The sequence below is a fragment of the Eulemur rufifrons genome, chromosome 6 (assembly GCF_041146395.1).
Source record: "Eulemur rufifrons isolate Redbay chromosome 6, OSU_ERuf_1, whole genome shotgun sequence".
Lineage (NCBI taxonomy): Eukaryota > Metazoa > Chordata > Mammalia > Primates > Lemuridae > Eulemur > Eulemur rufifrons.
This window is the reverse complement of record NC_090988.1, coordinates 53,650,207-53,676,137: the sequence shown is the minus strand read 5'-3', so window position 1 is coordinate 53,676,137 and position 25,931 is coordinate 53,650,207. Positions and strand designations below refer to the sequence as shown.

Genomic DNA, 25,931 nt, shown 5'->3' with positions numbered 1-25,931 from the left:
TGCCTGTTTCTGCCTGGCCATAGTTGTGTGAACACGAAAGCACGGGTCTTTGCGCACAGGGATGGGTCAGGTTCATGTGTGTCAGGGTTCAGGTCTGTGTGGGACTACGCTGTGTGGGTGCACTTGACCCTGACCCGCTTGCGCAGAGTGATGAAGGGCGGAGGGCAGGGTCCCATGCACATGGCCTACTCAGTGTAGGTATGTGCGTGCCTCCGTGGATGCTCGCTGGGAATCTGCGTTCGGTGTGTGCCCACACTGGGTACAGGTGTGGACAGAAAGCACATGTCACGGCATATACTCGCTTTTGTCCACCAATGTGTGCCAACTTGTGTCCTGGCGTGGGGGATGGGTCCGCCAGCAGACCCGCAGTGTTGGGGGAGGGGTGCGCGGCCCTTAGCGTGTGGCTTGTCGGGGGAGACGGGGCGGCGCGGAGAGGGCGGGGACCCCCTCCCCCAGCGGCGCTGCGCGCGGGGCTCGCCGGCGCACTCCCTGCGCGGAGGAGGCAGCGGCGCCGCTTCCTGCCGGCCGGGCCGCTGCGCTCAGATCCACGCTGGAACTGACACCGCGACCGCTGCCGCGGCTGGGCTGAGCCTTTGAGGGAGCCAGGCGGGTGGAAGGGGGTGTCCCCAGACCCTGCGCCAACCCGCGCCCCCGCCCGGGCGGCGGGCCGGCCGCATGCTGCAGATGGTGAAGACCCTGGCCCAGTTCACCATCGCGCTGGAAGACATGCGCGATCTGGGCCCGGCCGCCACCTCCGGGGAGCCCACCGAGGAGCGGGCTGGGGGCAGCGTCGCTGACGCGGAGGACCCGGGGGAGGCCCAGGTATGGGGGAAGGGGAGGGGCAGCCAGGGACTTGGGCCACAGCATAGAACTCAGCGGACCAGGAGAGATTGGGGCAGGCATGGAGCGCAGGGCCGGGCCACGGGGCTGGAGGCTCTGTGACCAGCGATGAGGGCAGGGAGATTGAGGGCGAGGAGCCCTGGCAACGGATGGTGTGGCTGGCAGGGCGCTGAGAGTCAAGGCCTGGTGGCACCCTGCTGGCGAAATGGGTCGGTGTAGAAGCAGAGGCTGCTGCCAGGGGCATCCTGGGTCCCCAGGCGCAGGAAGGAGAGGTTTTTCCGGCCTTCCTCTCAGCTGGAGGCAGCTCCCAGGTGTATGTGCTGGGGATAGCCGGTTTGCTCCTCTGGTGCCATCCTCTCCCTCTGCTGGACTGCTAGGCCTTGGAGGTGTTACGCTGTGGTGGGAACAGTGGTGTCCCCCTTCCTGGCGCAGGGTGTGTTCCCCTGTGGGGTTGGGGGCAGCTTCCTGGGGCTGTTTCCATGTCTTTGTGTGTGTCTCTGGGCCTGGACCCTGGTGGTGCCACTCTGCCAGCTCCAGTGGGGGCTGTGGTTCTGTCCTCCCTCCTGTGCTGTGTTGTGTCTCAACAGCACGAGTCTCTGGGCTGGAAGGCCTGGTTCTCAGCTGGGCAGCTTGGCTGCATTTTTTGTCTCTGTGTGGCGTGTCTTGCCTTTATGGCTTCTCTCTGTGTGCCTGTATCTCTGTCTTCATGCTGGCAAGGTCTCCGTCTTCGGGTCGTGATGCCCCAATCACACTAGGAGGAGAGGCTCCCTTGGTCTTCCTGCTGTACCCCACCCCCGTCCCCACCTCGGTGCCCTGTGTAGTGAGGGTCAGAGGATGGGGCTGTTGAGGGGTGAGGGGCCCTGTGGGCAGGCTGTGCCTGCAGGGCTGTCCCGCCCGGAACAGGTGGACCTGCTGCTCTGGTTGACAGCTGCGTTGTCTGTCTCCTGCTTCCCTTGTCCTCCCCCCGGCCCCCCCACATACACTATGCCCGTGTGTGGGCACGTGTGGAGGGGTGCTCGATGCAGTCACAGGGAACTGGCCTTGTTTTCCATGCCTTTACCTGACAGCTGAGTGACAGCCCACTGTGCTTTGCAGCAGGGAGGAGGCTGGGAGAGGCGGGCATTGCAGCGTCAGCCTCCCTGTGTTACCCCAGCCTCCCGGCCATCAGGCCCAGCGCCAGCCCTGCCTCTCAGGAAGCCTCCCTGACCCTGGCCCTCACTGCCCACTGGCTTGACCGGGCCACGGGTGTGGGCAGAGAGGGGTGGCTGAGGGGCCCGGCGCTCTGTGTAGCCTCACTGAGGTAGAATGAGAATGGCGTCGAGGACCCGCGTGTGTGGACAGAGCTGCCCTGTCTCCTGTCGCCTTCACACACTGAGACAGAGGGGTTGTCAGTTCCATGTGTATGAAGTAGAGAAGAATGTGGGAACAGGTGACCGCCAAGGTCACACAGCCAGTAAGGGCAGAGCTGGGGACCCTGTAGCCCGTGGCTGCCTGGTCAGTATGGGAGAGAACTCTGGGTGCTGGGGCCCTAAGACTCAGCATGAGGTGGCTGAAGAGACTCTGGTCCTGGCTCTGCTGACCACTGGCTGTGTGACCTAAGGCAAGTCACATCACCTCTCTGACTCGACACTGCATCTGTGCAGTGGGACATGACACACCTTTGTCACAGAGCTGAGTGTGGCTTGAATAAAACCACGTCTGTGAGGTGCTGAGATGTCCCTCAGGGCAGGGTCGGTCAGGATGTCATGGCTGGGCCTTTCCTTGGAAGGCCCTCCTGGCCCTGGTGCTGTCCCAAGCTCTCCGTCCTGGGGCCGGCCTGGCTTACACCGCCTCCTGCCGGAAGCTGCCCTGTTTTTTTGAGAGCCTCAGAAGCACGGAGGATAGATGGACGGTCTGGTATCTGGGGGCCCTAAGGCGAGGCCCAGTGCCTTCCCACCCATCAGAGCACAGGGCGGGCAAGGGAGGGGCAAGCCAGCCTCCTGCACCGCCCCCCAGAAGGTGTCATTCACACCCAACCTACTGAGCATGGGAGCGCACTTTTCCATGTGTGCCTCATTGTAGGACACTGGGGGCCAGGCCTGAACCCTGAGTCCCTGAGTCCTTGGGTCCCTGAGGTAGGTGTAGCACAAGCAGAGGGATGAGCAGTGGCTGGGTCCGGTAAGCCAGACAAGGCCTGGGGCTCAGGTCCACCAAGCAGACGTGGGCCCTGGGCACAGCAATGACAGGGCATCCCCACTGGTTGAATCTGAGTCCCTACCCTGAGGGGCTCCTAGGGGTGGGGTCTGGAGGGATGCCACTGACATGGACACTCACCCTGGCATTGCCTCCTGCAAAGTGTCTGCTCGAAGCAGCAGGCCTTGGTGGCTGGAGCCTGACGCAGGGTCCAGACAGATGCTTGAGCCACCTCGAACAGTTAGAGTCCTTGCCCAGCGTCACTGTAGGGATTAGAGGGGCCAGTTTGGAGAGTGGAGTCCCTGCTGGAGAAGGGAAGCTATTGCGCTGGTGCCATCTGGGAATGCTTCCTGGAGGAGAGGGGGCCGGAGGTGTAGAGACTGGTAGGAACCGGCAGCAGGTAAGCTCAGTGCCAGGGGGCTGAGGGCAGAGATGGCATTCCCGGGCCAGCATCCAGCAAAGCCTCCCATAGGACAGAGCTTGCCTTGTCCCTGGGGGTGTGAGTGCAGAGGCTGGGTGACCCTTGGGGACTCTGTAATTCAGATCATCACATCCTTAGGATGGAGGCATGAGTATCTGGGTTTCCTGTTCCCCATCTTTAAAATGAGAATAATTTTATAATAATATCATAACATCCACCTCACAGGGTGGTTGGGAGTATTTAATAACATAATGCTTAGAACACTGCCTGGTGCATAAGAAGGCTCAGTTAGCCTGTTTAAATGAGAGAATTGGGGTCCATCCTGATCTGAGAGGGGCTGGCCCCTGTCACCACCTAGCTGTGTGACCTTCACACTGACGTCACTTCTCCGGTCCATGGTGTCTTCATCTGTAGCAGGAGGTGACAGTGTCTGCTCTTAGAGAGGTGTGCAGCCCAGCCAGGTGGGGCATGTCCCCATAGCACTCAGCCTGAAGGTAGGGTTTTATGAATTGGCAGCTAGAGTGGGCGGTGGTCTGGAGGCATCGTCCTTTGCAGATGTGAAAGGTTATTTTTTCTTAGGAGTCCTTTTCACGAGCCCCAGCAGAGAGCCAAGAAGTAAACCAGAGACCTCCAGATCTGCCCACAGCAGTGGGGGGGGGGGGGTGGAGGAGTGAGGGCCTAACTCTGGGGAGGCGGTTGTTGGAGACGTGGCATGAGGGGGCATTCCTGGTGGGGAGCACCTAAGCAGAGGGCTGCCAGAAGGAGATCCAGGGCTTTGGGGGAACAGCCAGGAGCCCTGGGTGGCAGGAGTGCAAGCTCTGAAGGCCAGGGAGAGAGTGTGGATGGGTTCTCTGGGCCCCATGTGGCAGGAGATGGGGTCTGAGAGGAACGAGACCCTTGTTCACCCTCTGCTGCTGTCCCCACAGGACATGCGGAAGCATGTGACCATGACCCTGCTGGACACAGAGCAGTCATACGTGGAGTCACTGCGCACCCTGATGCAGGTAAGGTCACGGCCCAGGCCCCTGAGAACGACTGTTCTGAGTCCAGGAGGCTGTCAGACAGGCATGAGCAAACCCACTTCACAGACAAGGGGCTGAGGCCAGAGAACTACGACCCTGGGACACACCACCCTTCCCTGGAGAACCCTGAACATGGCTGCCCAGGAGGAGGAGGAAGCCCCCTCCTCGGCAGCGGAGAATACAGAGTGGCCAGGCCAGGCCACCTCAGGGCAGGAGCCCTCCGCACTGTCCTCCCGCCTCCCCAGCAGCCCTGGGCCTGAGATTAGATCTGAGAACCCCCTCTGGTGTGCCCCCTCCATTTTATTCATTGGCTGGCAAAATATTAGTTGGGTGGAATTAAATGCTGAGCACCTGCTGTGTGCAGGCCCTGTTCCAGGTGCAGGACTCATAGAGATGAGTAAGAGTGACCAGCCTCTGCCACAGGAGCTCTCATCCTGCCCAGGACGTAGTTGAGCGTATGGGGCACTCTAGAAGCATCGAGGGGCACTGCCAGATGTGGGCTCAGGGAAGGTTCCCTGGAGGAGGTGTTGGCTTCTCCCAAAACCTGTCTTCTCAGCAGCAGGAACAGCACATGCAAAGTCAAGTAAGGAGAAGGCCTGGCACACTCAGAGGTTGATGTGGCCACCACAGAGCCTAGGGGGTTGGTCCTATGGTGACACTGCAGGAGTCAGCAGGGGCCACGCTGTGGGAGCCTTGAACACCAGGAGAAGGGCGTGGGCTCCGCTGGGGAACCTGGAGAGTCGGCAAAGCGTTTTGAGCAGGGAAGGTGTGTGCCTGATTAATGCTTCATGAATCTGACGGCTGGGAAGGTGGGTGGCAGAAGAGGAGGCCAAGGCCGTTGAGGTCAGGTGAGGACAGAGGCTGCAGGGAGGGAGCACTGGGGACAGACACTCAGGAGGTGGACTGGTCAGGCAGGCGTGGTGACTGGTTAGAGGCGGGGGGCGAGGTGGGGAAGCCCAGGATGCTGCCTGGGCTCCCGGCCTGGGAAGGTGGAGCACAGAGGAGGAGCACGGCTGGAGCAAGATGGTGAGTTCAGGTTCAGACGTGTGGGTTCTGGAGAAGTCCAGGACCTGGATGCCCACAAAGCCCTGGGGCCTGGCAGTCACGGTGGAGGATGAGTTTGCTCAGGCCACCCAGGCAGAGTGAGAGCAGAGGATGAAGGTAGAGCCCTGGAAACATCCAGAACATTCGTTCGCACACTCACTCCACAGACGCACAGTGAGCCCCCTTCAGTGCTGCGGGCAGTGCTGTCTGTGGGGGCCGGGTCAGCAGTGCCCGAGCGATGAGGGCCTGCCTGTCTGCTGGAGCTTCGGGTCTGGGGCAGAGACGACGGTAGCCAGCCAGGCAGAGCTTACCCGTGACGCAGGGTGATGCAAGAGCGCACGCCCAGAGCACATTCATACGGTGCTATTAACCTTAAAAAGGAAGGAAACTTGGACACGTGCTGTAACATGGTGAGCCCGGAGGACATTATGTTAAGTGAAGGAGCCAGTCACAAAAGGACAGATGTGATTCCGCTTATACGAGGTACCTAGCGTGGTCGAACTCATAGAGACAGAAAGAAGAAAGACGGTCGCCAGGGGCTGGGGGAGGAGGGGGTGGGGAGTTAGTGCTTAATGGGGGCAGAGTTTCAGTTTTACAAGTTGAAAAAAAGTACTGGAGATGGGTGGTGGTGATGGTGGCACAAGAGCGTGGACGTGCTTAATGTGAATGTGATGAACTGCACACTTAAAATGGTTCAAATGGTAAATTTTATATTTTGTACGTTTTATCAGAAAAAATATATTGCTTCTGTTTCTTTTCTTTTCTTTCTTTCTTCTTTTTTTTTTTTTTTTGAGACATAGTCTTACTCTGTTGCCCGGACTAGAGTGCTGTGGCGTCAGCCTAGCTCACAGCAACTTCAAATTCCTGGGCTCAAGTGATGCTCCTGCCTCAGCCTCGCGAGTAGCTGGGACTACAGGCATGCACCACCATGCCCGGCTAATTTTTATATATATATATATATTTTTAGTTGTCTAGCTAATTTCTTTTTATTTTTAGTAGAGATGGGGTCTTGCTCTTGCTCAGGCTGGTCTCGAACTCCTGAGCTCAAACAATGCACCTGCCTCGGCCTCGCAGAGTGCTAGGATTATAGGTGTAAGCCACCACGCCCGGCCCCCATTGCTTCTGTTTTTAAAAAAAAGTACATGAAGAGGTGTGAACAGAAGGGGCCCGCCCTGGTGTGGGGTCAAGGAAGGCTTCTCTGAGGTTGGAGCATTTAGCTGAGACTTGAAGAGTGGGTAGGATTTCAGGTGAGAGAGTGCGGAAGGGCTGTTTCCGGGCAGAGGGGACAGCAGGGACAAGGATCAGAACGCTGGAGGGAACCTAGAGCAGTAGCGAGAGGGAGGCAGGACCAGGCCATGCAGGGCCTGAGGGCTGCTGGGCCGTGGAGCTGGGTTTAACGTATGTACAAGGAAGCCATGGGAGGGACACAACCAGAATGCCAGGCAGGAGTAGACATGCAGGGTCCTGGGGGTGGGGTGGTCCTTTGCCATCCCCTAGGTGAGAGTTGGAGGCATTAGGATCAGACAGTCCAGGGTTTGAGTCACTTGCCTCCTTGCTGGGTGATGCCAGACTAATCACCTCACTTCTCTGAGCCTTGATTTTGCCTGTAAAATATCATTAATCTTACCCATCTCCCAGCGAGAAGATTAAAAAGCAACACCACTGTGCCTGTTCGCAGGCAGCAGGCAGGAGCAGTGGAGAGCTGGGAGCGGGCAGGGCCTGGGTGTGTCTTTCTACCTCCGAATCTCCCAGGCCCAGCACAGGGTGCTCAGGACCCGTGGGTGGAGGAAGCGAAACTGAGAGTGTTGGGTGGGTAGGGGTGAAGGTGTAGGAGGATGTCGCCTGAACCCAAGGACTGTTGCTCGAGGCAGTGGGAGGGCCTCCCACAGTGGAGTGTGGGAGGGAGGACTGAGGTCTGGCCCTGTGGTCCAGAGCGTGGCTCCAGAGCCAAGCCACAGGCATTCAAACTTGACTCGACCTCTTGACCAGCTGTGTGACCTGGAGCATGTTCATAACCAGTCTCCTCCTCAGTTTCCTCATCTGTAGACTGGGGATAGTAACAGTACCTGCCTCAAGTGCAAATGACAAGAGAGATATGTGTATAATTTAGCATGCTGCCTGCCACTCTGTGTGCTTGCATGCGTGCGTGGAAAGAGTTGCATTTCATCCTTGTTTTAACCTTATGAGGTAGACATTCTCCTTCATACGAGGAAATCAAGACTCAGGGAGGTCAAGAAACTTGTCCAGGGTCATCCATCTAGTAAGTAGTAATAGCTGACATTTATTGCGTGCCTGCTGTGTGCCAGGCACTGGTCTGTGTGCTTTTCATGACTTAATTCATATAAACCTGACTGTAACCCCCATTTTACAGGTGATGAAACTGAGACACAGAGAAGTAAAGCATCTTGTCCAAGGTCACAGAGTTAGAAAGTGCCATAGCCTGGGTTGAAACCCTGTCAGTCAGACTCTAGGTCCTGCCTGTCTCCCACTGGTCTACACTGCCTGAAGCGTAGTGGTATTCAAATTGAGACTGGACTCCACATCCTGGTGGTACCTCCCAGTGATCACTGCCACCATAGAGTGATGAGTATTGTTCCTGCAGGCCAGGTGTTTAAAATGAAGAAAGAAGTTAAATACCAAAGTTAGCAGCCAGAAGGAGGAAGGATTTGAACCCAGGTCCTGGGGCTACACCCTTTCCTCAGTGTCACCCTCACCCCCTGAGCCCGTCTTCAACGCTGACACTCAACAGCTGAACAACCCCTGCTCTCGCTGGCCACCCTGGCAAGCCCCCTTTCCCTTGGCACTCTACTCTTTCCGTAGCGCTCACCACCTTCTAGCGCTGTGTGTAGTAAGGTACTGACTTGCTGTGCTTCCCCACTCACAGGTGAGCCCCACAAGCGCAGGGGGGTTGCCTGTGCGCTGAGATAGCCAAATGCCGAGCAGGCGACCATGGTCATTGCTCAGGGAGCATTTGTTCAGCGAACGCGGGTATTGCCTCCGAGCAGGCTCCGTACCGAGTTCCCAGTTGCTGTTTATCCTTTCCTCCCACTGTGTGCCTGCTTCTGTGCTGGGCACTGGGACCCGGACGCGAGCAGTTTTGCTGCGGCCTGGGCTTGGCAGCCACCCTGACCCAGCCCAGGACTGAGGCGCCGGCCCACCGTGCTCTGAGAACTATGCGAGGGAGGCTGCCTGCCTGTCTCCTCACTGTCACCCATGGCCTTTCCAGAATCCCCAACTAGGCGAGAGGATTCTGTTGAGCTTTACTTTTTCAAGCTTGTTTTACAAAACAAGCCAGATTTTTTAAATGTTTAATATAAATGTTATTGCAACATCACATATGCTTTTTCAAATAACACCCTCGTTTCTTGGGCCTGTAGTGACAGTGTGGGCCAGCAGAGGGCGCCCGCCCCGCAAGCGCGCCCGCCACTGAGCCGTGCTGTTCACGCTCAGAGAACCTCACTGCCTGCAGATTTGAGGTAAAATCACAGTTTTAGTCACAGACTGACCAGCATATCTGAAAACTAACACAACGTTCAGAGAGTGTCACTAAGAGCCTCCAGCCACTTCCCCTGTGGCCTCCTATGCTCCCCCATCTTCACAGCAGTTCTTGCCTTTTAACATCCCTGTGATTTCCACATGCGTCCATTCTGAGACACATGGTCTTCACATTGTAACATCTCCGAAATCAGGGTTCATCCTATAATCGGTGGCATCTCATAACTTAATTGGCAGCACTTTTTTTTCTTAAAGATAAATAAAAATGATGGTGCAGCTTAGATTTGATGAAATGTGATTTTTTTTCCTATTTCTTTTATGTATATGTTTCATTCAACTAGATTTTAAGCTCTGTCAGGGCAGGGATTTTGGTCTTTCTTGGTCACTGCTATCTCCCAGTTCCTAGAACAGTGCTGGCACATAGTAAGTGCTCAATAAATCTTCGCTGAGTTAGTGTGGGGTGATCTTCCAGGGAGCCCCATCTTGCTGCCTCATTCCAAGCTTTGTTTGCTCATGCATTCAACAAACCTTTCCTGAGCCCCCTTACTCCCATCCCGTGCCAGGCCCTGGGCTGGGCCGTGAGGGCATAGGTCTTCCCATCTCCCTCCCAGAGCCCCTGGTCTTGCAAGGGAGACGGGGGAGGCAGGGCAGTGAACTGTGGGCCCAGTGATCCACATACACTCCCACAGGGGCCTGTGCAGATGGGGTGGGGACCGTGTGTCTTTGAGAGCATGTGTGCTGATCCTGTGGGTCCTTCAGGGCTACATGCAGCCACTGAAGCAGCCAGAGAACTCCTTGCTGTGTGACCCATCGCTGGTGGACGAGATCTTTGACCAGATCCCCGAGCTCCTGGAGCACCACGAGCAGTTCTTGGAGCAGGTTCGGCACTGTGTGCAGACCTGGCATGCCCAGCAGAAGGTGGGAGCCATGCTTGTCCAGTCGGTGAGTGGCCCTGCTGCCCACTTTTGCCAGCCCCCACAAGCTTGGGCCCTCCTGGAAGGGGCTGGATGCTACCATGGTTCCCACCCCCAGCCCACCCTTCCTGGATACTGACTCTGCTCCCAAATCTGACTCCAGAACTTGCCTACACATTGGCACTGACCCCATACCCTAAGTGGACCTGGACCTGGACACTGCCTAACCTCAGAGCTTGGCCAGACTCTGGCATGGACCCCAACCCCAAGGTTGGTTAGCACACTGCCCTGATCCTGGACCCAGCCCCCGTGGCTGGCACTGATCTGACCCTAGTCCTGACTCTGAGCTGGTGCCGATGCTGACCCAGACCTCAAATGGATGCTGGTACCGACCTCAACCCCTGTCTTTACGTGAACCTAAACAACTGCCCTGATCCTGACCCTGGACCTGGGCTTGCTGTTGACCCTGACCTAGTCTTGACTAGCTCTTTTCTCCATCGGGTATTTTAATAATAATGTCTGACACTATTTGTCATTTATTATGTGTTGGGCATTATTCTAAGTAGATTATATATATCAACAACCCTAGGAGGAAGGTACAATGATTACCTTGATTCTAAAGTTGATAACTGAGGCAGAGACAGATAAGTAACCTGATCAAAGTCACAGTGAGTGGTGGGGCTTTGACCTCAGGAAACCTGCTCCAGTGCCCAGGCTCTGCCCTGCCCCACACTCCCTGTCATCACGGACCAGACTTCCCCTGAAAGCTTGTCAAGCTCCCACAGTAGTGACTGAGACCTCAGAAAAGGCATTGATTTCAAAAAGAACGGGAAAAGCAGAACTAATCAACATATAATGAAACGTCTGTAAAGCATAGCATGCAGTTTTCTTCCATTGTTAAATTTAGTATTCATGTATACGAATTGAACTACATTTGAAAAACTTTAAGTTACATTTTGTTACTTTGCCAGAATCCCCAAGGATATATGATGATGACTGATACATCACAGCCAAATGCAAACCAAAGGCAAACTCAGAGCCACATACTTTCAAAAGCAAAATTGTAAAAATTTTTCCTAAAACTTCACAAGCAAAAGAAAATTATATCTATTTTTGTGGGATGTGGGTGTGTTTTAATGTGTTTTTTATTATGTGGTGTGGGGACTTGAACCTAAAAAGGTCTTAGAATGTCCCTGCTGAGCTGGAAACTAATGTGACCAGATGGGACCCCAGCCTGGACAGAGTGCTGACATCTCCAGCCCTCAGCGTCACTGGGCTCAGCCCCCTGCCCGGACCTGCATGCTGGTCACAGACTGTGGCAGAAGCCCGGGCCCCAGGCGGCAGTCAGCCCAGCATGCTCTGGCCCAGGATGGGGGTGGTTGGGCAGGGCTGTCTTCCTCCCTGAGCTGCACATCCCGCCCTGCTGTGTGCAGAGGCAGGGATAGTTGGCACCTTAGAGAGAAGGACTCTGAGGCCTTGTGGGAGCCAGAAACACCACTAATGGTCACTTAGCCTATCCATGGTGCAGCTGAGATAGGAACCCATGTCCTGACTCCCAGCCAAGGATTTGGACGGAGAACCTCCATATTTAGTCTGCCATCAGCTGGCCAGCAGGTATTAGCCACCAGCTGTGTGCCCTGCCCTGGGCAGGGCTTTCCAGTGGGTGGGATCAGAGAACTCTCTTCTTGGAAAGGGAGAACTTGTTCTGGGGGGTCTGGAGAAGCCAGAGGCCTGGTATAGTACCAGGCAGAGCCCTAGTCAGGACAGGGAGTGCTTCCTGGAGCAGGCAGAACTGGAGCTCAGCCCTGAGGGCGGGTGAGATTTGGATGGGGAAGGGCATTCCTGGTGGAGGGAATTGCATAAGCAAAAGCCAGGTGGCCAGAATGAGTCTGTGTCACTCAGAGACGAGAAGGAAGGAGACCCGTCCGGCTGGACTTGGTGGGGTTGGAGACCTGGGGACGGAAATGCCCGGTTAGAAGTGCACATCCAACACACATACGTAGGTATACACACAAACACACTCAGATAAATGTACACTTGTAGATGTGTATGCACACATACACACACACACCTCACATGTCACACACACAGCATATACACACTTAGCCACAAGACACAGGAGCACATGACTGATCCCTTAGGGACTTTATCATTTCTAGTTGGGAAGAGATGTTGACTCATGAATCAATGAAAACCAGGACTGGGCAAGATGAGGTGAGGGGTCCCCTGAGAGTCCCCAACCTGCCTCCTCACCCACAGTTCTCCAAAGATGTCCTGGTAAACATCTATTCCGCCTATATCGATAACTTCCTCAATGCAAAGGACGCCGTGCGTGTGGCTAAGGAGGCGAGACCTGCCTTTCTCAAGTTCCTGGAGGTACTGTGGGCTAGGGCGGGGGGATGGAGGTGAACCTCACCTTGGGCCAGCTTGGAGGGCCCCAGGAGCTCCCAGACTGGGCACCATAGCCCTAGCCATTGGGCCAGCCTCTGACCTCGAGCTAAGCTGGAGGAGCTTGCTGGGGGCCTGTCCCTGGGCATACCCTTCCTGGCAAGTCATTCCTCACACGGGCACCCATCCACCCTGCTTTGGGTTTCAGCAAAGCATGCGTGAGAACAAGGAGAAGCAGGCACTGTCTGACCTCATGATCAAGCCTGTGCAGCGGATCCCACGCTACGAGCTTCTGGTGAAGGTGGGCATGGGGCTGGGTGGGAAGGCAGGCAAGGCCTAGAATCATGGGGGGATACAGGGTTGCTGAGGCTCCTGCCTGGCTGAGCCTGGCATCAGGGTCTCCAGGGTTCAGGTGGGAAAGGAAGTCCTCTCTGGTGTCTACTCATAGTCCCTCCTATTCCAACAGTCGGTCTGGGGCCCCAGGGGCAGCTAAGCAGGCAGGTCTGGTCCCCATTCCCACCCCAGGACCTCCTGAAGCACACACCTGAGGACCACCCAGACCACCCACTCCTGCTGGATGCGCAGCGGAACATCAAGCGGGTGGCTGAACGCATCAACAAGGGTGTCCGGAGTGCGGAGGAAGCAGAGCGGCATGCCCGAGTGCTGCAGGAGATCGAGGCTCACATCGAGGGCATGGAGGATGTGTGTGCTGCCCCCCCCCCGCCCACCCACATCTGTGTGTGCTCAGCCTCTGTGTCTGCATCTGTCACCTGGAATCGTGGCCGTGTGTGTCCACGTTGGGGCTGCAGTGTATTTGCATCCACGTCTGCCAGCGTCTCTGATCACACATCCCCACCTGTCTGCGTCCTCTTCCTCATCTGTCTCTGACCATCTGTCCCTTGGCCTGACAGCACAGTGTTTGGAGGGTGGACAGGATGTTGCTTCCAGCGGCCTGGTCCATGGAGTGGGGCCTAGGGGTCACTGGGATTTGTGGAGAGGACAGGGATTAGTAACCAGCCTTCAAGATGCCTTGTCCCTCCTGCCCCACAGCTCCAGGCCCCTCTGCGGCGGTTCCTGAGGCAGGAGATGGTCATTGAAGTGGTAAGGAGCATCCCAGTGTCTGCCTACCTGTCTCCACCTCCCCCTTTTGTTACTCTTTGGCTCCCACCTGCTGCCCATGGGTCTCCCTGCTCTCCCACCCCAACAGGAGCCCTGGGCGAATCCCAACCCTGCTCTGATTCCCTGAGCAGCCCGGGGAGAGTCCTCACCCCGCCCTGGGCCTTGCTGTTCCCTTGGGCCCTGTGGGCTTATGGGTGGGCTTCTGGACTGTGTCCAAGGCCTGAATCCTGCCTTGGGCCCCACAGAAGGCAATTGGTGGCAAGAAGGACCGTTCCCTCTTCCTCTTCACGGACCTCATCGTCTGCACCACCCTGAAGCGAAAGTCAGGCTCTCTGCGGCGCAGCTCCATGAGCCTGTGAGTGGCCGGGGCAGGGCTCAGGGGGTGCGGGCAGGGGGAGCAGTTGCTCTTCCCTGGGCCCTACTCCCCCGCCCTGGCCAGAGTGCCCCATTGGCTCCCCACAGGTACACAGCAGCCAGTGTCATCGACACGGCCAGCAAGTACAAGATGCTGTGGAAGCTGCCACTGGAGGACGCAGACATTATCAAAGGTGAGGCTGGCTCGGGCCTGCCCCAGGGTTCTGGATGTTGGGGTCTTCCTCTCGGAAGCCCTCCTGGAGGGTTTGAGCTGTAGCCAGTCTGGCTACCTGTCCATCCGCTCTCCTGCTTTTGGGTCTTGCTTTCCCATCCTGTACAAGGGGGCTGGCATGAAGGACTTGGTGGCGCCCAGAGCCAGACCAGCCTGTCCGTACATGCCACCTTCTGACCGGGCAGGGACCTAGGCTGGCAGGTGGGGCCAGGTGGGGGTGGTGCCGGGAGAGCAGACATAACTAATTAGCCATTAATTCATCTGTACAGACTCACTTGAGCACCTAACATTAGATGATGTTGCACTGCTCTGGTCAATAGTTTTGTAACAGGGAACAGGGACTCACTTAAGTTAGTGCAAGCAAAGGGCTGATTGGAACGATCCCTGTCATTTGGGTCTGAGACTGTTGGGAGGTGAGGCAGCTTCAAGAGCCACTGCCCTCCTGCTGTGTCTGTCTTTCTGCCCCTCTTGCTGTGAGTTGGCCCATTCTGGCTGCTCTTAGCTTTCTGCTTTCTTATAACTCCAGTGATCAGGCCCAGCCTCTGTCTCCAGGGTCACCTAGACGGGTGCTCACCTGGAGCTTGCCCCCCAGGGTGAGGGAGGCTCTTGCCTGGCCCACAGGGGGTGCAAGCTGATTTTTATTATTACTGGTCCAACGCATCTCTTCTCACTAGAGAATAGGCCAGTCAATAAAATGACCACCTTTAGGTTAGGTGCCCACTCCTGGTCCACTCAGGTATGGCCAGGAGAGGGGCAGGGTTGTATGGAAGAAAATGTGGCTGATGGTGAGGGTCAGGGTGGACAGTTTCTCTCAGAAGGAGCAGGGAATGGTCGTAGTCTGTTTGAGCTTCTCTAACAAAAGCATCACAGACTGGGTCATTTATAAACAGTAGGAATGTGTGTGTCCCAGCCCATGAGGGGAGGAAGAGCCCCATGTATGGGCCCCTGGTCCAGAGTGTACACCCGGAGCCCGGCAGCGTGGGCATGGGGGTGCTGAGCTACCAGTAGGGCCAGCCGCTTGGCAATGGTCAGGTACGGGATAGGGCCACAGAAATCCAGGCCATCAGCCCAGTGCCCCTCCTCTGTGGGACAGTGAGTCTCCTGGTCAGCAGATTTGCCTGCCCGAGGCTCTGCTTGCTTGGCCAACTCCCCTGGGGCGGCTGCACCAGCAGCAGTTCCCTGTCAGCTGGATCCTGCACAGCCTGCAGAGCTGTCTGCCATTTTATGCTGTGTGCCTTCCTGGGGACTTCTCCACAGCCCAACATCTTGTGCCACGTGGCTCTGAATCAGGGCCAGTCCTCTGCTCTCGGGCCTGGGGTTTCTCTGGGAGCTGCCTGTTAACCTTGTTCCCAAAAGCTTGGGGTATATTCGTTCTGGGTTTGACACGCCTCTCCCCATGCCCAGCTGCAAGTTACGCAGTGCGGGGAGGAGTGTCTGTCCAAGCTGGACCTTGTCTGTCTGTCTCTATATCTGTCCATGGCCTTCCTGCATCCCCACCAGGGGCGTCCCAAGCCACCAATCGGGAGAACATCCAGAAAGCCATCAGCCGCCTAGATGAGGACCTCACCACCCTGGGCCAAATGAGCAAGCTCTCTGAGAGCCTCGGTTTCCCCCACCAGGTCTGTGTCCTCTGCCTGAGACTGGGGAGTTGGGGGGACCCTTGACCCTGAGGGAGAGACTTAGCCTTGGCATTTGCATGAGGGAGGAGACATCCCTTTCACTTACCTGGGAGGGAAAATACAGCCTCACCCCCATCTGAGGGAAGTGACATGTTCCAAGTCTGAGGGTGGAGGCAGAGCTCCATCCCCATCTCAGGAGGAGAGAGGGCCCAAGCTCAGGGGAATCCAGGCTACCTCCTGGTCTAAGAGAGGAGACAGAGTCCCATTTGCTGTCTGAGGAGAGAGGCAGGTCCCCCACACGTTCCCAAGGGCAGGCGGAGGCTGTGGTGAGACTTGGGCCTGAGGCCTGGGCCCCCTTCCCTGCAGAGCCTGGATGATGCGCTGCGGGACCTGTCTGCCGCCATGCATCGGGACCTGTCGGAGAAGCAGGCGCTGTGCTACGCCCTTTCCTTCCCACCAACCAAGCTGGAGCTCTGTGCCACACGGCCCGAGGGCACCGACTCCTTCATCTTCGAGTTCCCCCACCCCGACGCCCGCCTCGGCTTCGAACAGGCCTTCGATGAGGCCAAGAGGAAGCTGGGTGAGCCAGGGCACACACTGGGGCTCTCCTAGAAACTGCAGGCAGTAAGCAGTGGGCCACACCGCGGCTGTCTGGGACTTCAGGAGCCAGAAATCCCAGAACTGCAGTGCTGTGTGCTCTAGCCCCACCTAGTGGGGAGGGTGGACTGAGACTTCTGTAGTGAAACACCGAATAATAGCTGAGGCCTCCCCCAGGGCCTCCCTAGCAGGGAGGGGATTCCGTGGATAGGGTCATCACTGTCTGCCTGGCTGCTCCTTAGTGGGCGTGGATGGCCAAGACCCTCTCCATACTCTGCCCCCCCAGTGTCAGCAGGGCTGGATCAGGGAAAGCTATCCATCAGAGTTCATGGCTTAGAAGATTCCTGGAGACCTCTGAGTCTAACCCTGAGACAGTACGGATGGGAAAAGGTGGAGGTCAGGAGCAAGCAGAGCATAATGCACAACTGCCTCATTCTAGTGGGGCTGGGGTCAGGCCCTCCCTAGAGAGACCCTGAGGGGCCGGGGAGGAAGGGAAATGGAGCAGAGGCAGGACCAGGATGAGGCAGATGCTAAGGGGGGCTGCCTCCCTCTGCCCTGTCCCCGTGTCTGTCTGTCCATCTCCACTACAGCAGCCAGCAAAAGCTGTCTAGACCCGGAGTTCCTGAAGGCCATCCCCATCATGAAAACCCGCAGTGGCATGCAGGTGTGTGCCCACGTGGGTCGTGTGGGTTTCTGCATTCAAAGCCAGCAGGTGTTCCTGAATCTTTGTTTTGTCTACAACGTTGCATACGTGCCTGGAACATTGCCATTATTCCTGATGTCTTTGAGTATGTACAGCTCTCTGTACGTGCACCTGGACACTGCATATGTATCCCATGTGTATGGGTATGTTTCGTGCATACCTATATCTGTGCATGTAAACAAAGGCTGCACAGATATAAATGTTTGATAGGAAGATGTCAAATACAAATGATTGATACAAGATACAAATGATTGATAGGAAGATGTCTCATTTATGTGCCTGTATGAGTCTGCATACGTATGTACAAAGGTTACCAATGTCACATTTGATACATGTATTCATGATCATGCTTGGGATGGGTATGTGCACATGCAGGTACAGGAGATGCCTGTATCACGTGGGCAGGAGTGCATTTGATGTGCGAAGTGTCATGTGTGCATGTGTGTGTAGAAGGGTGTGTAGGGAATCCATAACACCCACGCAGGCCCGCCTCCATTCTGCTGGGGTCCCCCTGGAAAGTGGGGAGCCGGCAGCAATGCCTCCATTCACCTTCCCTGTCCATTGGCGCCTCCCACAGTTCTCGTGCGCGGCCCCCACTCTGAGCAGCTGCCCGGAGCCCTCGCCCGAGGTGTGGGTGTGCAACAGCGATGGCTACGTGGGCCAGGTGTGCCTGCTGAGCCTGCGTGCTGAGCCGGACGTGGAGGCCTGCATCGCTGTCTGCTCCGCGCGCATCCTCTGCATCGGGGCGGTGCCCGGCCTGCAGCGACGCTGCCACCGGTGAGGCTCGGGTAGCGAGGTGGGCACGCTGCGGGGCTGGGAGAACAAGCCCCTTGCCCCTGCCCAGCACAGCACGCTGCAGCCATCCCCACCTGGTTGTGGGCGGGGCTCAATGGCTGTGGGCGGGGCCCGGTGACTGTGGGCGGGGCCTGTGGGAGTACCGGCTGCAAGTCCGCAGAGTTTGGCCTGTGGCAGCTCTTTTATCCCCACTCCCTTATGTCTCGCAGGGAGCGGCCTCCGTCGCTGAGGGGTCCCCGCGAGACGGCACCGGAGCCCGCCGGGCCAGAACTGGACACGGAGGCTGCCGTGGATGAGGAGGCAGCGACGCTGGCGGAGCCAGGGCCCCAGCCCTGCCTGCACATTTCCATCGCAGGCTCGGACCTGGACATGGCGCCGGGCCCTGCCGAGGGCGACCCCCGCCCAGAGCTGGTGCCCTTTGACAGTGACTCTGATGATGAGTCTTCACCCAGCCCCTCCGGGACCCTACAGAGTCAGGCCAGCCGCTCTACCATCTCCTCCAGCTTTGGCAGTGAGTGTCCACCTTGGGGCTGGCAGGCAGGGCTGGCTGCCCAGAGGGTGTGAGGAGGGACCAGCATAGGCAGAGGCCTGGAGTCAGATCTCAGCGGGAGCCAGCAAGGTGGGCGGGGGCCATGTCACCAAGGACCCAAGGACAGTGACACAGTCAGACAGGATCCTGCAGACCCTGGAGTGCCCAGTTAAGGAAGATAGGGTGCTGGGTGGAGTGGTTGGTCCCTCTGTCCAAACCGCGGGGGCCCTAGGGAAGGGAGGCCATGCTAGGACAGGAGCCTGTGTGGCTGAGCTGTCAGTGAACAGGGTAAGAGGCCTGAGCAGATGCAGAGGCCTCTGGGATGGGAGAACAGCTGTGAGAGGCCCTTGGGAGGGGCATGGCCAGGAGATGCATTGAGACTGAGGCCTAGGAAGATATCAGGTCTCAGGCCTGGTGGAGGGGGATGGAAACAGACACCTTTGTTTCTCTCAGATGAGGAGACCCCAAGTTCCAAGGAGGCCACAGCAGAGACAACCAGCTCAGAGGAGGAGCAGGAGCCTGGTTTCCTGCCACTGTCTGGCTCCTTTGGGCCTGGCGGTCCCTGCGGCACCAGTCCAATGGATGGGAGAGCCCTTCGCCGCTCCAGCCGCGGCTCTTTCACCCGGGGCAGCCTTGAGGACTTGCTCAGCGTTGACCCTGAGGCCTACCAGAGCTCCGTGTGGCTGGGCACTGAAGACGGCTGGTAGGGACAGGGGAGGGGCTGGGAGCACAGTGCCGGAAGCCTGAGCTCCCTGGAAATCAGATGGCACCCTGAGGCAGAGACGGGAGGGCTTTGGGTCAGACCTCAGGGGTACTGCCAGCCGGAGTGCCAGTGGGTCTGAAGCGCACGGGAGGCTGTGGGATCTCAGTACCTTGGGCACACACCTGGCGTGGAGGACGCGGTGGTACAGGCAAAGAGGTGGAGGGACAACTCCAGGGACTGGTGTGCACCAAGCATGTGTCACAGGCACACACCCCTGATCCACAGTGTCCACGTGTACCAGTCCTCCGACAGCATCCGTGATCGCAGGAACAGCATGAAGCTCCAGCATGCAGCCTCTGTGACCTGCATCCTGTAAGGCCCCGGGGTGGCCCTTCCCGTCCAGATCCTACTAAGCCACATGTGCGGGCCTCTTTCTGTCCATCTGGGTCCCCCTGCTCTGCTGCCCCTCCTCTCTGCAGAGGCTGAGGCCAGAGGCCTGGCCCTAGGCTAGCTGTGCCCTTACATGCTGTGTGAGCTCGGAAAGGTCACTGCTTCTTCTTGACCTCAGACTCCTCGTGGATGGGAGGAGGTGGTCTCGTGGGAGCCACAGGCATTCTGTCTGTTATTCCCCAGGCCCCAGGTGACCCATTTTGGCCTCCTGAACTCCCTGACTGCTCCATCTTTTTCCTGCCCAGGTATCTGAATAACCAGGTGTTTGTGTCTCTGGCCAACGGAGAACTTGTGGTCTACCAAAGAGAAGCAGGTCAGTGCCCACCTGCCCCAGTCCCCCTGCTGGTGTTGGAGCTCTCTCCTGAAGGTGTGGCTTTGGGCCACTCCCAGGCCTTCTCTGGGCCTCGCTGTCCTTGCTTATAAATGGGGATGTTAACATCTCATTTCAGGGGAGAGTGAGACTTAAATTCACTACTGGACTGAATTTCTTGTTTTCTTTACCCCACTCCCACTCCAGGCCATTTCTGGGACCCTCAGAACTTCAAATCAGTGACCCTGGGTGCTCAGGGGAGCCCCATAACCAAGATGGTGTCTGTGGGTGGGCGGCTGTGGTGTGGCTGCCAGAACCGCATCCTTGTCCTGAGTCCCGACACGCTGCAGCTGAAGGTAGCGGGGGTAGGGGACAGAATTGGTGACTGGGGGTGAGCTGGGCCCATGTGAAAGGAAGATGAGACCATAGAGGGGACATAAAAAGCATCCAGCTGGGGTTGGGACCTTCTCCTGAGCACAGCCCCTGCCCTTTGCTCCTGGTTTCTTCTGTAGCTGACGAGGGAGACAGTAAGTGCCCGTGTACATCAGGAATCCTTATTCGTGCTTCTGCCCACCCTATCTCTCGGCTCAGGTGATGGGGTCTTTTGGGGATAGGACAGGGGTGCTTCCTGATGTCAACGTCCATTAGCATTGGACTCTGGCCTCTAGCCCTGGCTTCATTTATGCATGTCAGAGGTTTCTAGCCTGGTGGTATCAGGTTCCCTTGATTTCCCTCTCATTCCATCGTTGGCCGGGCTGCAGTCTGGTTCAGGCCCCAGCTCTGTGACTGCCTTGCTGTGTGGCCTTGGGCAGGTTACTTTCCCTTCTAGGCTTCAGCCTCCCCATCTGTCCAGGGAGAGGCCAATGATTGGTCTCGAAACCCTTCAAGCTTTGAAATTCTCTGATCCTTAAATCATTCAAGTTTCGTGGGGAAAGGGCACCACCATTTTAATTCCTGAGGATTAAGTTGGGAGTCAGCAGTGAAACCAAGCTTTGCAAGGTTAATCATCCAGACCATGGCCCAAGGCGGCCTTTGCTGTCCACGCGGGTGGGCACTCTGGAGAGGCTTGGTGTGAGTTGTAAGGAGGGAGGGATGGACACCGGTGAAGCTCCAGGCCAGGAGGGGAAGGGGAGGCAGGGCCGCCAGTGACCACCTGCTCTCTACCCCACCCCCACAGCACACATTTCACGTGGGACAGGACTCAAGCCGCAGTGTGGCTTGCATGGTGGACTCCAGCCTGGGCGTATGGGTGACATTGAAGGGTAGTGCCCATGTGTGTCTCTACCATCCAGACACCTTTGAGCAGCTGGCAGAGGTAGATGTCACCCCTCCCGTGCACAGGATGCTCGCAGGTACTGACCTCAAGCTACCTCCACACCTTTTCTTAGAGCCTTTCTGCCCCGTCATTGAGGAGGCTGAGCAGGGGCCAGGATTTGGTCCCAGCTCTGGTCTGTCTCCCGCCCCAGGCTCGGACGCCATCATCCGGCAGCACAAAGCCGCCTGCCTGCGGATCACAGCGCTGCTGGTGTGTGAGGAGCTGCTGTGGGTGGGCACCAGTGCTGGCGTCGTGCTCACCATGCCCACCTCGCCTGGTACTGTCAGCTGCCCACGGGCACCACTCAGCCCTGCTGGCCTCGGCCAGGGACACACTGGCCATGTGCGCTTCTTGGCTGCAGTCCAGCTGCCAGACGGCTTCAACCTGCTCTGCCCAACCCCACCACCTCCCCCAGACACAGGTGGGTCTGTGCATCCTACCCTAAGCCAGGGGTCCCAGACTTTCAGTTTAGGACTCCCTGCTATCCTACCAGAAGAGGTTTCAAGCAGGAGGAAAAGTGTAACATAGAGCTGGAAATGGCATATACTACAGGAAATAGGTGATGGAAGCCCCCAGGTGAAACCTACTAGGATAGTGCCCGTGTGTGCACATGTGTGTACATAAAATTCTGTCCAAAAAGGTGTCGGGCAGGGAGTGAACCATAAGCTTAAAAAGTAGACTATGGCACAGCTGGAATATGTATATAGGAAGTATGTCCAGTTATATATGTTTCTCCTGTTGTATATATTTCCTATATACGATGGGGAAATACAACAGGATTAGAAATAGTGTACAGGGCAGGAAGTGACGTGCAAAGCAGGAAATAGAAATAGCAGCAAACACAACATAGCATGGCACATGGGACAGGAAAGGAGCTGTGAGAATTAGAAAGTGAACTGGTAGGAAATGATGTACACGAAGGAGGTCACAATGAGAAACGTTTTGCTTTGGCAGAACAAGAAATCATGTTCCCGAGGGGAAGTGGCCATGGAAATCAGGAAGCAAGAAAGCCTGGGTCGGGGTCGTCTGGGTCCAGGGCAGGCCTGTGCTCCCCAACTGGGAAAGGGTGTTGAAGTAGGAGCGTTGTATCATTATGATGAGGAAGACGCCATGTGTGCCGTAATCAAGAGACACAGAAAGTGGTGTCGCCCTTTCTGTCTCTCCTGACTAGAAAGTGCGAGTGGGAGATAAGAAGTCTGGCTGCCAGGAAGTGGGCATTTCTTTCCAAATAAGTTCTTGGCTGACAGAGAGTGGGATCCCCCACAGGAAGGGTGCATGTCCTTCTTCCTGTCTTCTGGGGTGTGGAAGCTCAGACCATGATGGGACAGTGAAGCCACCAGTCGCCCCCAGGCTGATGGATCCTCCCTTCTGCCCCCCAGGCCCCGAGAAGCTGCCATCCCTGGAGCACCGGGACTCCCCTCGGCACCGAGGCCCCAGCTCGGCCAGGCCTAAAATGCTGGTTATCAGTGGAGGTGACGGCTATGAGGACTTCCGGCTCAGCAGTGGGGGTGGCGGCAGCAGTGAGACCGTGGGCCGTGATGACAGCACGAACCACCTCCTCCTATGGAGGGTGTGACCCTGCCCGCTGTGGCCCAGGACTTGCCCGCCCACCTGCCCATCAGCCTGCCTGCCTCCTCCTAGCCCTCACGCAGACCTTGACCAGGAGTGTCTGACCAGGGGCGCACACGTGCCTGCGTGGGCTCTGTCTTATCGCCGCAGAAGCATTCCTGATGGAACCCCCGCTGGCCAGCTAGGCCAAGGCCTCTCCTGGCCCTCTGGCTGCTCCGGTGCCCCCAGTCATGACGGGGTACGGGGACACGTGTGCTGCCCAGGACCTCTGTCCCTGGAGCTTCTACCAAAGACACGGTTGGGCCTGGACCCCACAGGGCTGGGGAGGGCCATGTGCAATATTTGGGGACAGTTTTCTGGAGGCAGCGGGAAGGCTGGGGAATGAAATCCTTTCCCATGTACAGTATTTATGTTCCTTTTCAGATGTATACCTTCCCAAGCACTTATTTATGCAATGACCCGGGGTAGGGGATGATTTGAGGAAATGACAGGAGGAAAAAACCCTATTCCTGCCACCCTGGGACCCTGACCAAGCCTTCCTGGAGGGACCAATCCCCTCCCCTTGCATACACTACACACAGACACACACTGCATGTTCAGGGCACTAAAACACTGCCCTTTCACATAAACTTTCCAAGGCTCCGTCCTGATTGGGCTGCCCTCCGTCGTCCAGGACAAGATGGTGACTATGGGGGCAGTGGCTCCCAGCTGGGGGCCTCCCCAGGCCTTGGCATCTCCCAGTTTGTTGGCAGTGCCTTGAGTGGTTTCCTAATTTGGGGACGCTGATGGGGCCTTGGTCAGGGCTTTCTCTCAGGTAGGAGACAAGGGCCCCTGTGCTCTTTGCGGCTGCCCTGCCCCCAGCCCCACCTCCCCGCGTCTCATGCACTGGCACATACGGTCACCTTGGACCTAGGAGCCCCTCACCCTGACCACCGAGTCTCTCTCTTCATACTTCCTCCTGCCAGGGGCAGCCCCTTCAGGAAGGACCCCCCCAAAGCTGAGGGGCTGGATGTGGCCCCTTCAGCTGCGAAGGCTCCCTCCCAAGGGCATTTCCCCAAGCCCCCGACGGCGGGGAGCCAGTCCGACCCTCCGCCCCCTTGCTGCTTCAGCTACAGCTCCAAAGGTCTGGTTTCAGATGGGGTTTGTTTTGTTCTGTTTGGTTTTGGTTTTGTTTGGGGTGGGTGGGTCATTGTGGTCTTAGATTATGTTTCTCTTGCTACTCTCTTTGGATGATGAAGTTTAAAGAGTCAATAAATAGAAACACCAAACCATTGCTCCCCATTGCTGGCTACGGCGGCCTCCTGCCAGCAGCCTCCTCAGCCACATGGGCCTCCCGACACTGACTCATGTGGGCAAAAGGGAGGCCTTGGAGACCCAAAAGAGTGCTGGGTGGCAAGGCTGCCGCCAGCGTGCTGTGTTAGTCTGGGTAGGTCACTGCCCCGTCTGGGCTGCAGATTCCTCATCAGGAAAATAAAAGGATAGTGCTGGTCCAGTGCTTTGTAACCAGGGCTACATGTCACAATCTCTACGGTTGACATATGCAAATGTGAAAACAAATGAGCTTTTGAGGCAATGAGTCTGGGATGGGGCTTGGGAATCTGCAGCTGACCCATGCTGCAAGTTAAGAACCAGGGCCCTGGTGAGCCTGTCTAAGGCTCCTCCAGGAAACAATGTTTTCCAGCAAAGCCTCACAGCTGGAGAACCCCGACAAAGCCAAGGTGAGTCCAGGCTTTGGAGCAGGGGTAGAATCCCAGTCTGTCTGATTTCTGGTCCAAAGAGGTATGTCGTTGAATCAGACACAAGAATACAAAGGCCCAGCAACATGGGGCCATTCTGTGCAGGGGCAGAGAGCCTTTCACATCACAGGACACCTGCAGAACTCAAGGTGGCCACCACTAGAAAAGGGCAGACCATGCCTCAGCTCTACTAAACCTGTGTAAACATTTCCAACCTAATGCCCGACTTCTAAAAAATCAGTTCCCAAAGGGGCGTGCAGGCTCATGCTTTGCAAACTGGCACACACATCTCTTGGGGGTCTGCTGGGTCCTCGGTGCCACAGCACATGGTGTGGACTGTCTCCCTGTGGCATCATTTTACTGGGGAGGAGGAGAAGGGGACTATTTTAAACACAGATATATTACAAAGTAGAAAGTGATCTTCATGTGGAATTTATGATGAAACAAAGCATCAGAAGTAACATAGGCCCTTTTTTTCTTTCTTTCTTTCTTTCTTTCTTTCTTTCTTTTTTTTTTTTTTTTGGCAATAGCCTTGCTCTGTTGCCCAGGCTAGAATGCAGTGGCATCATCATAGCTTACTGCAAACTCAAACTCCTGGGCTCAAGTGATCCTCCTGCCTCAGCCTCCCAAGTAGCTGGGGCTACAGGTGTGCACCACCATGCCCGGATAATTTTTTTATTTTTAGTAGAGACGGGGTCTCGCTCTTGCTCAGGCTGGTCTCAAACTCCTGAGCTCAAGCAATCCTCCCGCATCCCAGAGTGCTGGGATAACAGGTGTGAGCCACCGTACCCAGCCTGAACACAAGCTTTGAAGCTGGACAGACACTGTTTGAAATCTTGACTTTGCTGCTAACTAGCTATGTGCCTTCAGATGAGTTGTATCCCCTGTCAGCCTCCATTTCCTCATCTGTGAAACGGGGCTGATCATCCCTTCCTACATAGGACTGTTGCTTGGTGTGCACAGGTCTTTGGATTGCAAGGAAGAGGTTCCTTCTGCCCCAGAAGTAGAAGGGGTGCTTAATAGCAGAGACGTGAACTGGCAGTAAGTAGCTGTCTGAGGGCACGGTGGCCCAGACATCGGAGCTGCATCTTAGGACCTCTGGCCTCCCTGCCTCGAGTCTCCGGTTCCTCCCTCACTGCCAGCCAGCTGCTGCCTCAGGGCCTCTGCCTCAACACAGAGGCCCCCGGGCAGGCTCCAGTTTCAGTGCTAGATACCCAAGGCCAGATCCTTGCCATTTTCCCACCTTGAGTGTTTCAGGAGGAATGGGACAGGCCCAGCCCACTGTTACTTTAAAGGCCACATCCCAGGGCACTGGCCAGCCTGTGGACAGCTGCCCTCAGTTGGGTGCTCAGTCCTGAGCCAGTAAGCCATGGGCAGGGAGGTCCTGGCATGAACAAGCCCAGGGGAGACTCCTGGGAGGATTGGCTCCTCCACAGCAACGCTTCTCAGCTTGGGCTGCACACTACTCCCCTGGGGGGCCCAGGCCAATCCCAAATCAATGACATCAGAACTCAGGGTGGGACCCAGGTATCAATATTTTTTTAGGAAACTTTATTGAAGTATATAACATTTAGGTTAGGCATGTTGTCACACGCTGGTAGTCC

General features: G+C 56.7%; 1 protein-coding gene across 1 annotated transcript in view; it reads left to right on the top strand.

Annotated features, from left to right (window-relative positions):
* ARHGEF17 (Rho guanine nucleotide exchange factor 17) overlaps positions 1–23,820 on the top strand; it is a 55,756-nt gene extending 31,936 nt beyond the window's left edge. The window contains exons 2-21 of the mRNA XM_069471010.1: positions 4,360–4,437; positions 9,754–9,936; positions 12,168–12,284; positions 12,505–12,597; positions 12,822–12,998; positions 13,347–13,397; positions 13,661–13,770; positions 13,878–13,963; positions 15,502–15,620; positions 15,987–16,200; positions 16,808–16,881; positions 17,498–17,697; positions 17,925–18,226; positions 18,698–18,947; positions 19,233–19,319; positions 19,643–19,710; positions 19,915–20,063; positions 20,885–21,059; positions 21,174–21,443; positions 22,402–23,820. Coding sequence (XP_069327111.1) covers positions 4,360–4,437; positions 9,754–9,936; positions 12,168–12,284; positions 12,505–12,597; positions 12,822–12,998; positions 13,347–13,397; positions 13,661–13,770; positions 13,878–13,963; positions 15,502–15,620; positions 15,987–16,200; positions 16,808–16,881; positions 17,498–17,697; positions 17,925–18,226; positions 18,698–18,947; positions 19,233–19,319; positions 19,643–19,710; positions 19,915–20,063; positions 20,885–21,059; positions 21,174–21,443; positions 22,402–22,598 — 3,000 coding nt within the window. The 3' untranslated portion in view covers positions 22,599–23,820. The remainder of the gene's footprint in view (positions 1–4,359; positions 4,438–9,753; positions 9,937–12,167; positions 12,285–12,504; positions 12,598–12,821; positions 12,999–13,346; positions 13,398–13,660; positions 13,771–13,877; positions 13,964–15,501; positions 15,621–15,986; positions 16,201–16,807; positions 16,882–17,497; positions 17,698–17,924; positions 18,227–18,697; positions 18,948–19,232; positions 19,320–19,642; positions 19,711–19,914; positions 20,064–20,884; positions 21,060–21,173; positions 21,444–22,401) is intronic.
* Positions 23,821–25,931: the final 2,111 nt, after the last annotated feature.